The following is a 16469-nucleotide window of genomic DNA, read 5'->3' on the forward strand; positions in this document are numbered from 1 at the left end:
AAGAAGAAGTTGTACAAGTCCTCAAAAGGACAGAGGTCATCTTATCACCCAGGGGGTGTTGTCATCAAGATGAACAGGAATTTGTGGTAAAAGAACCCCTAGCTCAGTGGGTATGCTTGGCAGGTATAGGGGAGAGTGGGGGCTCAGCCCTGAGCAGGAAATGTATTTTTCCATGAACTACGGAGTCTGAGATACTGAGATTTGGAAGAGGGATCCCTTAACCCCTCGTCCCTGGCCAAATCAAGTCCTGTCTCTGAGCCTCAGTTTACACTGAGTCTAGCTCTCATGTTTTGAATAGTGTTCTAGGCACTTCATGTCATTATCTCATAGAATTCTCAGAACTCTGAGTCAATCATCAATATTACCATGTTCCCGAGTAAGGAACTGAGGTTCCGAGAGGCAAAGGTTGATCAGATCAGTTAGACTCCAAAGCCTTTCTAGGAACCTCAGCTATCTTCCTCTCTCATCTGTAAAATGTGCATAATAAATTGGCCAGGTGCAGTGGCTCATGCCTGTAATTCCAGCACTTTGGGAAGCTGATTGGGGAGGATTGCTTGAGCCCAGGAGTTTGAGACCAGCCTGGGCAATATGGTGAGACCTCCCATCTCTACAAAAAATAAAAAAGTTAGCCAGGTGCGGTGGCATGCACCTGTAGTCCCATCTACATGGGAGGCTGAGGTAGGAGGATGACTTGAGCCCAGGAATTTGAGGTTGCAGTGGGCCATGATCATGCCATTGCATTTCAGCCTGGGTGACAAAGCAAGACCCTGTCTTTAAAAAAAAAAAAGGAAAGAAAAGAAAAAAAGGAAAGAGAGAAAGAAAGAAAGAAAAGGGAAATGAGTTGGGCCTAAGCACTGTTCTCTCCCCATCCGCAGCTGGACAATGCAGGAATTCAGGAGTAGGGAGTGGCACTTGGGGATCCTTGGAGGTGGAGTGGGGTCCCAAGCACCATACCTCCACTGGCTGCCCCCAGTCCAGCCCCCAATTCCTGCGAGTTGCTCCCTCTGCCACCCGCACCAAATTTCTTCCCAAGGAAGGCCTTGTGCAAGTCAACCTTTGGCCGCCTGCCTGCTGTCCTAGTTGCGGGCTCTGTCCCCCACCTCCCCTAACCTGGCCCCTAGCCATCAAACCCTGGAGCCCGGCCAGTCACGTGATATATCGGTCCTTTTTGGCCTGTTTCCTTTAGGATCCCGATTTAACTTCCTCCTTCCCACTTCCCTCTGCCCCCAATACCTCTGGGCACCACCATCCGCTCTGAGGAGCAAGTGTCGGGCTGAAGCCTGGGCTCCAGCTTGCAGAGGAACCTGGGCCTTAGTCTTCCCACCTGTCAAGTGGGGCCCCCACCCTACACCGCCTTCACTCTCTTCATTGCCTAGTCTTGCCCGGTCTTTTCCCACTCCCTCACTCCCCGGTACCCCACCAGACTCCCATGCAGTTCCGAGGACCTGTTTCCCTCAGGGCACAGGAGGATTGGGAGAGGCGAAGGACGACAGAGCCCTAAGGGAGGTCGCAGAACTGGTCTGAAAGAGAACCCTCCAGGCCACAGGGTGAGTTTGGACGGTCTCTAGCTTCAGACAGACGGGGTTCAAATCCTGCTTTGCTTCCGACCACCTGCTGATTTGAAAATCATCTCTCTGGGCCTCAGTTGTCCCCTCTGTGAAATGTAGCCCTGCTTAAGACCAAGGGCGGGAAGCGTCTAGCAGGAGATCTCTGACCAGAACTAGAGAGCTGGCCTCCACCCGTCCCCTTCCCAGCCTTAGAGCGGCGCCTCGCCTCCCAATCCCGGGTCCCTCCGCCGCAGACTCCTCCTCCACTGACATCAGAGCCGCAGGCGGGCGGAGAGAGCCGCCGAGCCCAGCCGAGACGAGCCCCAGCCCCAGCGAGAGAGCGGGCGGGTGGCCCAGGCGCGCAGCGCTGAGGACCGCGGCCAGAGCTCGGCGCCAACTACCGCGGGCCTCCCAGCCAGCCCCGCGGCGGGGCAGCCGCAGGTACAGCCGGCCCACCCACCCCTGCACACCTGGGCGCTGCGGGGGGGCGGTAGGAGCCCCTAGCCTCTGGGTATCCTTTCCCAAGGAGTGGCCACTGGGCACCCTCCCGGGCGGGCTGGACCCTGAGGGGCAGGCAGGGCTGGGCCTTTCTCCTCCACCTCTGCCCCAGGCCCAGCAGGTGCCAGGCAGGCCTATGGGACACTGATTGGGTAATAGAGAAGGGGGCCTGCGTGAGCGCCTTCAGCTGGGCCTGACTGTGGAAGGGCGTGGGCATTTGGAGGTATCCATGGGGGTGGGGGGGCTTGTGGAGTGTACAGCCTTAGGACAGGCATGTGGGTCAGACATGGGTGGGGGATCTGGGAATCTGTGTGTTTTTTGTTCCAGAGGGGTGTCCACGTGTTTTGTGTGCTGGTATTTGGCTCTCAGGGTCTTAAGTCAGAGTTAGGAGGGGGTGTACAATTGTGTACTGAGGATGTTTGGAGTTAGGTGTGTAAGGAGTTGGGGTTTGGTTTGGAATATAGGAGCTTCAGGGGATGGGATAGAGGAGCTGGAGGGTGTAGGGTACGTCTGGTATATGAGGGTGTGTGTGTGTCTAGGTGTCATCTTGTGTGGGTGTGGGTGGATGTGTGTTTTGGGGTGTAAGAGGGAGCTGGGTGAGAGATGTTTGGATGGACAGGCAGGTGCCCGGGTGTAGGGCTGTCTGGGGCACTGTGTGGTGTGGACATGTGTGCTGATGTCTGGGAGTACATGTATGATCAGGTGTCCCAGGATCCGGATACGAGGCATACTGGATCTGGGAGGCAGGTGTTTTTGAGTCCAGGGCTGTGGAGTTGGCTTGGTGTGGCGTGTCTGCTACAGGGATGTGTGTGGATCTCTGACGGTTGTATTTGGTAGGCCTCCATGTGGGTTTCAGACTTTGCCTCTAGAGCTCAAGTCGCCTTTCCTAGAAGATTCTGCCCCTGGGATGGGTGGGCACGGTCCCCTGGGAAAAAGGATCTGTTCCAGGAGTGGAATCTCACGTCAGAGGCCCTAGTCAGGGCACCTCTCCTCATTCTCCCTTAGAGAAAAAGAGAGAAGGAAAGTCCTCTCCCTGAGGTCACAAAGCATGCTAGGCTCTATTTTGGCCTCATCCTCTGTGGATGGGTTGGGAGGCTGTGTTTTTTGAATGGGGCCCATTCTGGCTTCATATTGGAAGTACCAGCCAAGGCCATTCCATGGGCTTTGCCCTCAGCAAGCTTAGCTGGGGGTCCCAGGCCAGGTGTCATTTGGGCCTCTGGAGCCAGCCTCTACCTAACTCCAACCTCAGTCTCCCCATTCTTCATCTGATAAATGGGAGAGAACTCCCACCCTCTCCTGCTGGATGAGACAGACCTCAGCAGGGGAAGGGCCAGGCTGGATAGGGTTAGATGGGGCCAGGAAGGGACAGAGTGAGTAGGACCATTTCTCAGGCTCCTGGGACCCAGATGGGGAGTCAGGAGGGAGAGGTCTGGGGAGCTCCAGCTGTGGCTGTTGTTGCTGTGGGAACAGTGCAGAAAGAGCTATTTAAAAATGTGGCTGAGATATTGCTGGAAGCCCAGGCTGCGGGCCGGTTGGGGTGGGGATGGGGAGGAGGAGGGAGAGGAGACACCCCAGCAATCCCCAGGGTGGGGTGGGGACATCACTAGTTCTGCGGACAGGGGGATCCTCCAGGCCTCTACCAGCTGCTCTGGTGGTTTATCTGTTGTACTGCCAGAGGTCAGGGTTTCCCTGGGTGCTTGGATTTGGAGAGGGGGAAAACTGGGAAGTGAACTAGAATAAATGAATGAATGAATGAATGCAAGACTTTGTTAAATAAAGAATTTTGCTGCCACTGTGAAAGGTTTTTCTCTAGGCACGAGAATTTGCCGAATGTTGAATAAACAAATGAATGTTTGTTGAATGATTTTGTCAAATGGATGAATCAAGGATAAATAAATGCAGGTTGAATGACTGAATGAGGCCTGTAGCAAATTCCCAGACAGAAGGCTGGGCTCTGCTGAGTCCCCTCCTTCCATTCTCCTTGCAGGAGCCCTGGCTGTGGCCGGGGGGCAGTGGGCCATGCCGGGGGCAGTGGAAGGCCCCAGGTGGAAGCAGGCAGAGGACATTAGGGACATTTACGACTTCCGAGATGTTCTGGGCACGTGAGTCCAGGGCAGGATTGGGTGCTGGATGGCTGGGGGAGGCCGAGTCCAGGGTGGTGCTTCGTCTGGTCAATTAATGCTTCCTGTTTCCCATAGCCCAGGCCCTGTGGCAGCACTATCTAGGGCCTAAACTGTCCCCAGCTTTTCACTTCTGGGTGGGACAGGGGCTGCTCTTCCAATAGCCCTGGGTTCTTGAAGAGAAAGAAGTTGGGAGAATGAAGGTGCCAGTCAGTCCATCTAACTTGCTGCCAAGAGCTAGGTGTTCTGGCCTAGGTTTGGGAACTGAGGCTGGGGATGGCTCTGTTCTTGGTGCTGGGAATGCAGAAATAACTCAAACCTGGTCTCTGTCCTTCAAGTTGATCCCAGACATGTGCAAGAGACAGACCCACAGAAAATGACAACAGGGTGTGTGCTGTGCTCCAATTAAGGTTGGGATTGAGGGCTTTGTGGAGCCCAGAGAGAGCTGTGCCTTCTGCCTGGGGGGAAACTTCGTGGAGAATGGGGCATTAGAGCTGGGGACTGAAGGATGGGTAGGTGTGCACTTGTGAGAGAGGAAGAAGGGCATTCCAGGCAGAAGGAATCCTATAAACAAAGGTTTAGAGGCATGGTTCTATGTGGAAAGAGGCAGAGTGTGGTGGAGCTTAAAATCAGAGGCTGGGGAAGAGTGGGAAAAAAGGCTGGAGATGAAAGTGGAACAGTTTGTGTAGGGTCTTGGAAGGCAGGTCAGGGAGGCTAGATATTGTTCCACAGGCCACCGGGAGACACTTAAGACTTTGGCAGGTGTGCAATTCAGGACAGTCACTCTGGCCACAGCTTGGAGGGTAAACTGGAGAGGGACAGGACTGGAAACCAGTGATGAGGTTACTACAGTAACTATCCCTGAGGATTGAAATTTCACCATGGGAGATGCCTTTCTTTGACTTACGACTTATTCTCCCAGAGAAAGCAAACAGATGTGGAAACAATACCCTAGTAAATCCTCCTTAATCAGTTAACTTTAGTTAAATGAGTTTATTTGTTCCTTTTTAAGAGCTTGTTCTAAAGCACTGCTTCTTAAAGTTCAATGAGCATACAAATCACCTGAGATTTTGTTAAACTGCAGATTCTGATTTAGTAAATCTGGGGCAGGGCCTAAAGTTTTGCATTTCATTTCTTTTTTTTGACCTAGGATCCAAAGCAGTAGAGATTTTGCATTTCTAAAAAAGTTCCCAGGTAATGCTGATGGTTCTTTAAGGTGTTAAATTAGCCATGACTCAAATTAGCAGAAAAAGGGATGAACCAACTGCACACGAAATCAAAAAGCTCAGAGGTAGACTTCAGGCATGGCTGGATCCAGAGGGCCACATAATGTTATCATGAAATGACTTTGGCCATTTCTCAGGTTGGACTTCCTTTGTGTTAATTTCATTCCCAAGCAGGCTGTCCCCAAGTGGTGACAAAGATGATCGTCATTAGCTCCAGGCTTACATCCTACCAGCTCAGCAGCAGCCTCATTCTTAAAGTGCTAGGAATCTGGCTTGCATCACATGACCAATTACTGTGACCAGGGGAGAGACTACTTTGGCCAGGCCTGGGTCATGTGACCATCTCTGGAGCCAGGGGATAGATGAGTGACTAGGAGAGGGTCATCCACATCCCTGGTCCAGCAGTGGTCACAGAACCCATAGGGAATGGAGGAGAGGCTGGAGGGAAGCTGGGGTTCCAGTTCTTCACCTTATGAATCCCCTCTCCCCATAGGGGGGCCTTCTCGGAGGTGATCCTGGCAGAAGATAAAAGGACGCAGAAGCTGGTGGCCATCAAATGCATTGCCAAGAAGGCCCTGGAGGGCAAGGAAGGCAGCATGGAGAATGAGATTGCTGTCCTGCACAAGTGCGTGGGCCACAGCCTTTCCCTGCCCCAAGCTGACCCTGCCTTGGCCCTCCCATCCTCCTCCTTCCCTGCTTTGGACCAAACATTTAAACTCTCTAAGCCTTAAATTGCTCATTCATAAAATGGGGATCACAGTTTCCACTTGGCAGGGTTGTGGGGGAACATCAGAAGTCCTTTATTTCAAGTGCCTGGCACAACAGCTAACACAACAGATGTGATGGAGATGCCAGGGCTTAGTAACAGGGATTTAACTGTTCAATCAGGTGTAAAGATCCATCCTGAACATGACTTGGACCCACATATCTCAGTTGGTGTTGTCTCTGGACCTACCTCAAGTTCCCCTAACATATTAAAGCCACTCAGCAAGTTTAAAAATGACTCTCTGCTGACCCCCTGACTAAATCCACAACCAGCTGGTCTATGAATTGCTCATGCTGGTATGAAACCTCCTGTCCTCACTGGAAAACTTGCAGAGAATCACTGCTAATCTCTCCCCTGAGCTTCCAACCACCCTGGGCAGATAATGGGTTTTTTTTTTGAGATGGAGTCTCACTCTGTTGCCCCAGCTGGAATGCAGTGACAAAATCTTGGCTCACTGCAATCTCTGCCTCTTGGGTTCAAGCTATTGTCTTGCCTCAGCCTCCCTAGTAGCTGGGATTACAGGCACCTGCCACCACGCCCGGCCAATTTTTGTATTTTTAGTAGAGATGGGGTTTCGCTATGTTGGCCAGGCTGGTCTCGAACTCCTGACCTCAGGTGATCCACCTGCCTCGGCCTCCCAAAGTGCTAGGCATGAGCCACCGCACCCAACTCCTGGGCAGAGCATTTCTACTGAGACCCAGAGAAGACAAGGGATTTGTATACGGTCACATGGAAGGTTTGTAGCAGAGCTAAACTTACTTCATCATCAAGATCAATTATCGTCTGACCAACAAGGAGAAACCCTGTCTCTACTAAAAATACAAAATCAGCTGGGCGTGGTGGCACATGCCTGTAATCCCAGCTACTTGGGAGGCTGAGGCAGCAGAATTGCTTAAATATAAGAGGTGGAGGTTGCGGTGAGCCGAGATCACGCCACTCATTGCACTTCTGCCTGGACAACAAGAGCAAACCTCTGGCTCAAAAAAAAAAAAAGGCCAGGTGCGGTGGCTCAGCCTGTAATCCCAGCACTTTGCGAGGCTGAAGCGGGTGGATTGCCTGAGGTGAGGAGTTCCAGATCAGCCTGACCAACATGGAGAAACTACGTCTCTACTAAAAATACAAAATTAGCCAGGCATGGTGGTGCATGCCTGTAATCCCAGCTACTTGAGAGGCTAAGAAGAATCCCTTGAACCCAGGAGGCAGAAGTTGTGATGAGCCAAGATCATGCCGTTGCACTCCAGCCTGGGCAACACTCCAGCTGGGCTACAAGAGTAAAACTCCGTCTCAAAAACAAAAAACAAAAAACAAAAGAAAAAAATCAATTACCATTACTGTTTCACTTACGAGTTTTTTGTTTTTTGATTTTTTTTTTGAGACAGTCTTGTTCTGTCACCCAGGCTGGAGTGCAGTGGCGTAATCTCTGCTCACTGCAAGCTCCGCCTCCCGGGTTCACACCATTCTCCTGCCTCAGCTTCCCGAGTAGCTGGGAGTACAGGCGCCCACCACTATGCCCGGCTAATATTTTTGTATTTTTAGTAGAGACGGGGTTTCACTGTGTTCACTAGGATGGTCTTGATCTCCTGACCTCGTGATCCACCTGCCTCAGCCTCCCAAAGTGCCAGGATTACAGGCGTTAGCCACTGCGCCCGGCCCACTTATGAGTATTTACTGTGTGCCACGCGCTGTGCCAAGCACCTACTTGCATGATCTCACATGATCCTCACTCCAACTCTTTGAGGGAAGTACTACCATTTGCTTTATTTTATAGATGAAGAAACTGAGGCTCAGAGAGGTTACATTAAATCTAGCACCTACCCTGTACCAGGTGCTGGAGAACAGTGGCATGCAAGACAAAGCCTCTGGATTCGGGGAGCGTATGTCTGGTAGGGGAGGCTGACAAACATGTAAACACAGAAAGTTATTTTATTTTTCATTGTTTTGAGATGGAGTTTTGCTCTTGTTGCCCAGGCTGGAGTGCAATGGCATGATCTCGGCTCACCACAACCTCAGTTTCCCAGGTTTAAGCAATTCTGCCTCAGCCTCACAAGTAGCTAGGATTACAGGCACGTGCCACCGTGCCCAGCTAATTTTTGTATTTTTAGTAGAGATGGGGTTTCACCATGTTGGCCAGGCTGGTCTCAAACTCCTGACCTCAAGTGATCCACCTGCCTCAGCCATGCAAAGTGCTGGGATTACAGGTGTGGGCCTCCGTGCCCAGTCAGAAAACTCTTAACAGGCATGTATCAGGCTGGGTGCAGTGGCTCACTGGTAAAAAGATCAGCATCCATATAGCATGTGACAGGGACAGGATTTGGACCCAGGTCTGTGTATGCCAGAGCCCAGTGTTTATCCCTCTGCTCTCTCACCTTCCAAGAAATAGTAATAAACCATGGTAAGCCAGCTTTTCCCTTTGGGGCCTACATCCTTGGTTTGTCCTACCCAGGTTTGCAGGCACTTGGTCAGGGGTAGCTGTCCTGAGCTCTAAACCACTGCTTTTTTTTTTTTTCTTTTGAGACAGGGTGTTACTCTGTTGTCTAGGCTGGAGTGCAGTGGCTATTCACAGGTGCAATCATAACAGACTGCAGCTTCGAACTGCTGGGGCCAAGTGATCCTCCTGCCTCAGCCTCCCAAGTTTAAGTAGCCTGGACTACAGGTGCACACCGCCATGCCTGGCTAAACCACCTCATTTCTCCTTTCAGGATCAAGCACCCCAACATTGTAGCCCTGGATGACATCTATGAGAGTGGGGGCCATCTCTACCTCATCATGCAGCTGTGAGTGGCCCCACCTCTGCCCACCCCCACACACCTCTCCCTGCTGTCCCAACCCTCTTTGCCAGACTGCCCTATCCCCTGCTGCAGGGTGTCGGGTGGGGAGCTCTTTGACCGTATTGTGGAAAAAGGCTTCTACACGGAGCGGGACGCCAGCCGCCTCATCTTCCAGGTGCTGGATGCTGTGAAATACCTACATGACCTGGGCATTGTACACCGGGATCTCAAGGTGGGGCTCGAGGGGGTGTGGTGAGCTGGGGTACCCAAGGGTGGGGCCTTTGCAAACCCCAAACTGTCCGACCTTGGGCAACTTTCACCCCCTCACTGAGCCTTGGATTTCCATCTACAAAGTGGATCTTGTAACCCTTAAACTGCCTCCTCCTATTCTAGTCCAGATACTCAAAAGAACACGAGTGAATTGTGCTGGCATTTTATCCAAATAACATTTTATGTATTTTTCTGATTTAAAAAAAAAAAATCTGACCAGGCATGGTGGCTCACGCCTGTAATCCCAGCACTTCAGGAGGCAGAGACGGGCGGATCACCTGAGGTCAGGAGTTTGAGACCAGCCTGGCAAAACCCTGTCTCTGCCAAAAATACAAAAATTAGCCCGGCGTGGTGGCGGGTGCCATCCCAGCTACTAGGTAGGCTGAGGCAGGAGAATCACTTGAACCCAGGAGGTGGAGGTTGCATAAACTGAGACTGTGCCATTGCACTCCAGCCTGGGCGACAGAGCGAGACTCCATCTCAAAAAATAAAAAAAATTAAAAAAAAAAAAAACGAAAAATCCTATTCCCCTTTTGTAGAAAACTTGGATGGGACAGCAAAACATAAAGAAAAAAGCCAGAAATCCCTGAAATCCTGTTCCTCAGAAATAGCGATGGGGCTCACATTTAGCAGTACATCTCAATCCGGTCTAAGAGAAGGGCACATGCCTGGCTTTGAATTCTGGCCCTGCTACTCCCTAACTGTGGGTTCTTGGGTGAGTCACTTTGCCTCCAAAGGCATCAGTTTCCTCATCTGTTAGGTGGGATTATTCAGACTGGCCTAGCAGGGATGCAGTGAGGATGACGTGAAATCAAGCACTAATCCAGGGTCTGGTATAAAGTAGGTATTCAAACATTTCTTTAGGGCTTTACAGTGCACACCTGAGGTTTACAGAAAGTTGCCTCCCACACCCTCTTGGGCCTTGTCCTTCCTGGAATTTTTGGCCTTCTTGAGAACTTTCTTGATTTTCTTATGGCAGCCATGAAGCCACAGTGGCTTTTGGGGGATCCATTATTTCTCAGAAGGTGCTTGGAGAGGCAGAAGGTTCTACTAGCCTCTAACCATCTCTGATTGCCCCTTCCCTTCCCTCCTGCTCTTCAAGCCAGAGAATCTGCTATACTACAGCCTGGATGAAGACTCCAAAATAATGATCTCCGACTTTGGCCTCTCCAAGATGGAGGACCCGGGCAGTGTGCTCTCCACCGCCTGCGGAACTCCGGGATACGTGGGTGCGGAGGGCCCTGGGCTGGGGCTGTGATGGTGGGGGGAACCAGGAGCTGAAGGGCAGAGATTTGTCACCACCATGTCCTCTTCCCTCCACAGCCCCTGAGGTCCTGGCCCAAAAGCCCTACAGCAAGGCTGTGGATTGCTGGTCCATAGGTGTCATCGCCTACATCCTGTAAGTGGGGCTTGGCCATGGTAGGCTATGGCTCCAGAGTTTGTCCTCTGGCCTGCTTTCCTCTCTTCCTCCCTCTGCTTCCCTTCCCTTCTTCTCTTCCCTTCTTCCCTTCCTTCCACCAATCAATTATGAATATTACTTCATTCAATAGATACTATGTTTCAAGCACTGTGCCAAGCAAGCATTGGAGTAAATTTAGCACAGAACAAACCAGACAAAGTGCCTGCCCTCAGGGAGCTGACTTTCTTTCTAGTAGAGAAGACAATCAACAAGTAAATAAATCTACAAAATAACATCAGGTGATAAAAATACATACTGTGGAGAAAAACCAAGGAGGAATAGGGAGACAGGGGTGATGCCATTTCAGTAGGGAGGTCAGGGAAGGGCTCGCTGTGGAGGGGATGTCCAAGTGCTAAGGGAGCCAGACATTGGAGGTGTGAGGAAAGAGTAGCATAGGCAGAGGCAATGGCAAGTGCAAAGGCCCTGAGGAGGGCAAGATGGCGGTACATTCAAGGAACAGAAAGGACAACATAGCTAGAATGGGAGTGAGCAGACAGGGCTGGTAGAGTTTATAAAGGGGGAACTCCTTCCGTGGGTCCTGCCTGACCCCTGAGACTACCCCAGTGCTCCACCCCGGAGTCAATGGGTGCACCTGAAAGTGGAAATGAGGATAAGTTTCTCCCTGCCCAGGCTCTGCGGTTATCCCCCCTTCTATGATGAGAATGATGCCAAACTCTTTGAACAGATTTTGAAGGCCGAGTACGAGTTTGACTCTCCTTACTGGGACGACATCTCTGAATCCGGTATTTGGGGCTTTGCCTTTTTCCCCTGGGCCCCACCTCTGGTCCCTCCCTCACCTGCTTTGGGGGCGGTCTCCCTCCTGCCTTCCTTCTGTCGGATTCTCCAGTGCCACACTAAGCTGTCTTCAAGACCAGACACCCTACCCTGGATACTTCCTTCTGCTTGGCTCCCAGAGTGAGAAACTAGGCATTTGTTCAATCTTCAGACACAGTCTATTTGAAAATACCTCTTCCCTATTGACTTCCTGATGTCTAAAATACCACCATAAACATTTTCATCCTCCTTTTGTGCCCCCTATTAAGAAGCAAACCTGTGAAGCTACTATCATTTATCAGTGTGAATGCACTGAAATTAGTCAAGAACAACTTTTTCTTTTTTTTTTTGAGATGCAGTCTCGCTTTGTTGCCCAGGCTGGAGTGCAGTGGCACAATCTCGGCTCACTGCAACCTCTGCCTCCCAGGTTCAAGGGATTCTCCTGCCTCAGCCTCCCAAGTAGCTGGGATTACAGGCACCCACCACCATGCCTGGCTAATTTTTTTGTATTTTTAGTAGAAACGAGGTTTCACCATCTCAGCCAGGCTGCTCTTGAACTCCTGACCTCGTGATCCACCTGCCTCGGCCTCCCAAAATGCTGGGATTACAGGCACGAGCCACTGTGCCCGGCCTCATGTTTTTCTTGAGAGAGACAGGAAAGAGCTGGAAGGCATGGGGTGGGAGGGTCTGAAGAAGAGCACAGGTTGGGTGGGGTGCGGCATGGACTGATTTGGCCTCTTTGTTTTGTTTTGATGCTGGGTCAGACCTAAGGGAGTGCATACGCTCTTGGGGAGTACACAGGCACTACCATGCTGTCATTATCTTTACTTTTGTCTTGGGGGTTTAGCCAAAGATTTCATCCGGCACTTGATGGAGAAGGACCCAGAGAAAAGATTCACCTGTGAGCAGGCCTTGCAGCACCCATGGTGAGAATTCACACAAGCTGTGAGGTGGGGTGGGATTTGGGGCCCTCAGGTCTGCCTCTGCCCTCATAGGCAACCCACCACATAACCCCATCCTAGGATTGCAGGAGATACGGCTCTAGATAAGAATATCCACCAGTCGGTGAGTGAGCAGATCAAGAAGAACTTTGCCAAGAGCAAGTGGAAGGTGAGTCCATATCCCTAGTTCTGGTCCCAGCCTCCCCAGGACTCCTCCCCATCCCTACCCAGGCTCAGCTCGCACAGCACCTAGCACCAAGTTGGGCACACAGTAACTTCTTAGGGATCCTTACTGAAGGACTTCATTCATTCATTCAACACTCCCAACACCTTCTCTATTCCAGAGAGGGTCCCTCACCTCCAAGTCTAGAGGGAGAAGTCTATAATTCTTCAGGAGTCATCTGATCCAGCCTATGGGGGTCCGGGAAAGGTCATAAAGGTGGTGATGACTTGACAGAGCTGTCAGTTAAGTAGGAATTAGCGAGGCATAGCAGAAAAATGTCTACAGCCATTCTGGGAAGTGCAAGTGCTAAGCCTGGCCAGACTGAAGGGGCTGAGGGGACTGAGAGGCAGGAGCCCAATTTGGGAAAGCAGGTAGGGGCCAGGCCTCTTAGGGCCTCGGATTCCACAGAGGAGCACCAACTTGATCCTGAGGGCACTGAGGAGGCCCAGAAGAATCTTAGGCAAGCATCTGCTACATAGAAAGGGCTCTCAGGGCCAGGCATGGTGGCTCACACCTGTAATCCCAGCACTCTGGGAGGCCGAGGTGGTCGGATCACCTGAGGTCGGGAGTTCAAGACCAGCCTGGCCAACATGGCAAAACCCTGTCTCTACTAAAAATACAAGAATTAGCCACACATGGTGGTGTGTGCCTGTAATCCCAGCTACTCGGGGCACTGAGGTAGGAGAATTACTTGAACCTCGGAGATGGGGATTGCAGTGAGCTGAGATCGTGCCACTGCACTCCAGCCTGGGTGACAAAGTGAGACTCCACCTCAAAAAAAATAAAGAGCTCTCAGGATGCAGAGAATGGCATGGAGTAAAGACTGGGTGACCCATTAGGAGGCTGTGGCAGAGATACAGGCAGAAGAGGGTAAGGGTTTGGACCACAGTAGTATCAACAGGGGTAGAGAACAGTGGTTGATCCAGGAGTCATTTAGGAGGTGAAACTAAGACATGATGATGCAATGAATGTTGGGGGAAAGAGATGTCAAGGGCTGGCCCAAGATTGTAGCTGGGAACAGAGTGGACGGTGGCGGTACCATGACTGAGATGGTGATCACAGGGACAGAAACATGTTTTGTGGGGATGGTTTTAGTTTTGGACATGGTGAATTTGAGGGGTGTGTGGGACACCTAGGTGGAGATGTTGAATAGGTACACACCTAGGCAAGTTACTTCAGCTTTCTGTGCCTCTGTTTCCTCCTTTGAAAATTATATTAATAGTACCTACCTCAAAGACTTTCATGAAGATTAAATGAATTACTATGTAAAGTGCTTAGAGCAGTACCTGGCATACAGTGCTACAGTGTTTGCTATTACATATTAATATGAATTATAGAGTTATGTTTCTATTTATATATATACACACATACATTTAACATACGTGCATGTGTGTGTGTGAATATATAATAAAGCCTTGTAGAGGTTTTTGGGGGCCTTTAGGGGAATCAATAAAATAACTCCTGAATGAAAATAACAGAACAATTGCCAAGAATCCCACTGCACCTCCACCCCTGCCCCATGACTTGACTATCTCAAAAGTCCTTTCTCCCCTCTCCCTACAGCAAGCCTTCAATGCCACAGCTGTGGTGCGGCACATGAGGAAACTGCAGCTAGGCACCAGCCAGGAGGGGCAGGGGCAGACGGCGAGCCACGGGGAGCTGCTGACACCAGTGGCTGGGGGTGAGGAGCAGATTCTGCAGAAGGGCATGGGTGGTCCACAGAGAGGCACCTGGGCTGGAGTGGAGGGCCTGCCCCTCCAGCCAGCTCTGTTCTCTCTTCCCATGCAGGGCCGGCAACTGGCTGTTGCTGTCGAGACTGCTGCGTGGAGCCGGGCCCAGAACTGTCCCCTACACTGCCCCACCAGCTCTAGGGCCCTGGACCTCGGGTCAGGATCCCCTGCGTGGGAGGGCTTGGGGGCAGCCTGCTCCCCTTCCCTCCCTGAACTGGGAGTTTCTCTGCCCTGTCCCCTCCTCACCTGCTTCCCTACCACTCCTCACTGCATTTTCCATACAAATATTTCTATTTTATTGTTCCTTCTTGTAATAAAGGGAAGAAGATAAAACCATCCTTAGCGCTGTCTCTCCCAATAGCCCCCAGCCCACCTTGTTGTGCAAATTGACTGCTTGATTTGGGGGTGCCTGGCCCTTGAGGTGGTCACAGGGAGGCCCCTCCCCAACATGAGACTGGGTGGGGATGGGGAGAGAGAAGTGGGGAATGGAGGGGAAGGGGCTTGGGGGAATTCCTTTGTCCAGGGTGCCCCATCTAGACTTCCAGCCCTTTGGAACCCTTTCTGCGCTTTGCTGGTGGCTCCTGAGCACGGTGGGATTGGTGCAGGTCAGCACTGAACAGCACCTGTATGAGGGTGGAGTCGGTGTGGGGAGGAGGGTACACTGGGGTCAGGGCTGGTGGGACTAGTGACAGTGCTGGGAGGTGGAAGAGTCCTTGGGGAACAGGGCCGAAGGCCATGAGAGTCCACTGGGGTTGGGACAGGGGTGGCTGGAGAATCCTTTAGGGCCACCTGGGGCAGTGGTGGTGGAAGAGTCTGCTGGGTCAGGGCTGGAGGAGAAGTCCTATGGGGTCTGAGCTGGAGGAGAGGAAACCTAGTAGGTACACTCACCGCTTGGGCCCAGCCAGCATAAGGTCCCCACAGGCTCCGGAAAAAGTTTCCTAAATCAGAAGTGATGAGACTAAGTTATCTGACCCCTTCTGTGACCCATCAAGAGAGGTAGGGTATGAAGGAGAGATGACTAAGAGAGAGAGAGGTTTCTACCATACCAGCCCACTGCCAGCCCCTGCAGCCCACTTTCCTCACCCAGTTCCTTGTTGCTCTGGGGGCTTGGTCCCTTCGCCTGGGACGTGGTAGGGTGCCAGCTGTAGTCACGTTGGGCAATCTGCCATATATGGACATCCACGGGCACAGCCTGGGGCTTGTCTAGGGCCATCAGGCAGATGCAGTCAGCCACCTTTGACAGACACAGAGAATGAGCCCTTGTGGAAGAAGGGCAGCATCCGGCCAGCATCTTGCTTATAACCCCAAAGCCAACTGCTTTCTCCTTCACTCTGGGGTTACTGTTGTTCTATATTCTCAATCAACAGATACTATCTATGAATATGCTTTTTTTTTTGAGATGGAGTCTTGCTCTGTTGCCCAGGCTGGAGTGCACTGGTGGAATCTCGGCTCACGGCAACCTCCACCTCCCAGGTTTAAGCAATTCTCCTACCTCAGCCTCCCAAGTACTGGGATTACAGGTATACACCACCACGTGTGGCTAATTTTTGTGTTTTTAGTAGAGATGGGGTTTCACCATGTTGGCCAGCCTGGTCTCGAACTCCTGACCTAAAGTGATCCGCCCACCTTGGCCTCCCAAAGTGCTGGGATTACAGGCATGAGCCACCATGCCCGGCCTATGAATACACTGAAATTGCTGTAGTAAGAGCTGCTACCAGGTTCTTATAACCTGGGAAGAAGGTATTACCACACCCATTTTGCAGACAAGAAAACTGAGGCTCTGAAAGGTGAAGTGACCTGGCCAAAGTCACATGGCTGGGGAACAGGCAGAAACAATATTTAATGTTAGGCTATAGTCCAAAGCCCATCAAAAAAAATTCTTTAAGCAAAAATTCATTTTTTAAACTACAGAGAAGTATGAAGGAAAAAAAAGGCTGGGCGCGGTGGCTCACACCTGTAATCCCAGCACTTTGGGAGGTCGAGGTGGGTGGATCACGAGGTCAGATCAAGACCATCCTGGTCCAACATAGTGAAACCCCATCTCTACTAAAAATACAAAAATTAGCTGAGTGTGGTGGCTCATGCCTGTAATCCCAGCTACTCGAGAGATTGACGCAGGAGAATCGCTTGAACCCAGGAGGTGGAGG

The 16469-nt window shown here is 51.4% G+C and overlaps 2 protein-coding genes across 2 annotated transcripts in view; one reads left to right on the forward strand and one right to left on the reverse strand.

Annotated features, from left to right (window-relative positions):
• The first annotated feature begins 1812 nt into the window (after positions 1-1812).
• On the forward strand, positions 1813-14659 carry CAMK1 (calcium/calmodulin-dependent protein kinase I). Its single transcript, XM_011998581.1, has 12 exons — positions 1813-1988; positions 4033-4147; positions 5885-6016; positions 8857-8931; positions 9019-9157; positions 10298-10424; positions 10519-10594; positions 11285-11397; positions 12276-12354; positions 12451-12538; positions 14156-14273; positions 14381-14659. The coding sequence occupies exons 2-12, from the start codon at positions 4065-4067 to the stop codon at positions 14461-14463; spliced, it is 1113 nt and encodes a 370-aa protein (XP_011853971.1). The 5' UTR covers positions 1813-1988; positions 4033-4064; the 3' UTR covers positions 14464-14659.
• OGG1 (8-oxoguanine DNA glycosylase) overlaps positions 14595-16469 on the reverse strand; it is a 10171-nt gene continuing 8296 nt past the window's right edge. Inside the window, exons 4-6 of the mRNA XM_011998599.1 lie at positions 15406-15556; positions 15211-15260; positions 14595-14945 (exon numbers count right to left, since the gene is read on the reverse strand). Coding sequence (XP_011853989.1) covers positions 14856-14945; positions 15211-15260; positions 15406-15556 — 291 coding nt within the window. The 3' untranslated portion in view covers positions 14595-14855. The remainder of the gene's footprint in view (positions 14946-15210; positions 15261-15405; positions 15557-16469) is intronic.

The sequence above is a fragment of the Mandrillus leucophaeus genome, unplaced genomic scaffold, assembly GCF_000951045.1.
Source record: "Mandrillus leucophaeus isolate KB7577 unplaced genomic scaffold, Mleu.le_1.0 Scaffold576, whole genome shotgun sequence".
NCBI lineage: Eukaryota > Metazoa > Chordata > Mammalia > Primates > Cercopithecidae > Mandrillus > Mandrillus leucophaeus.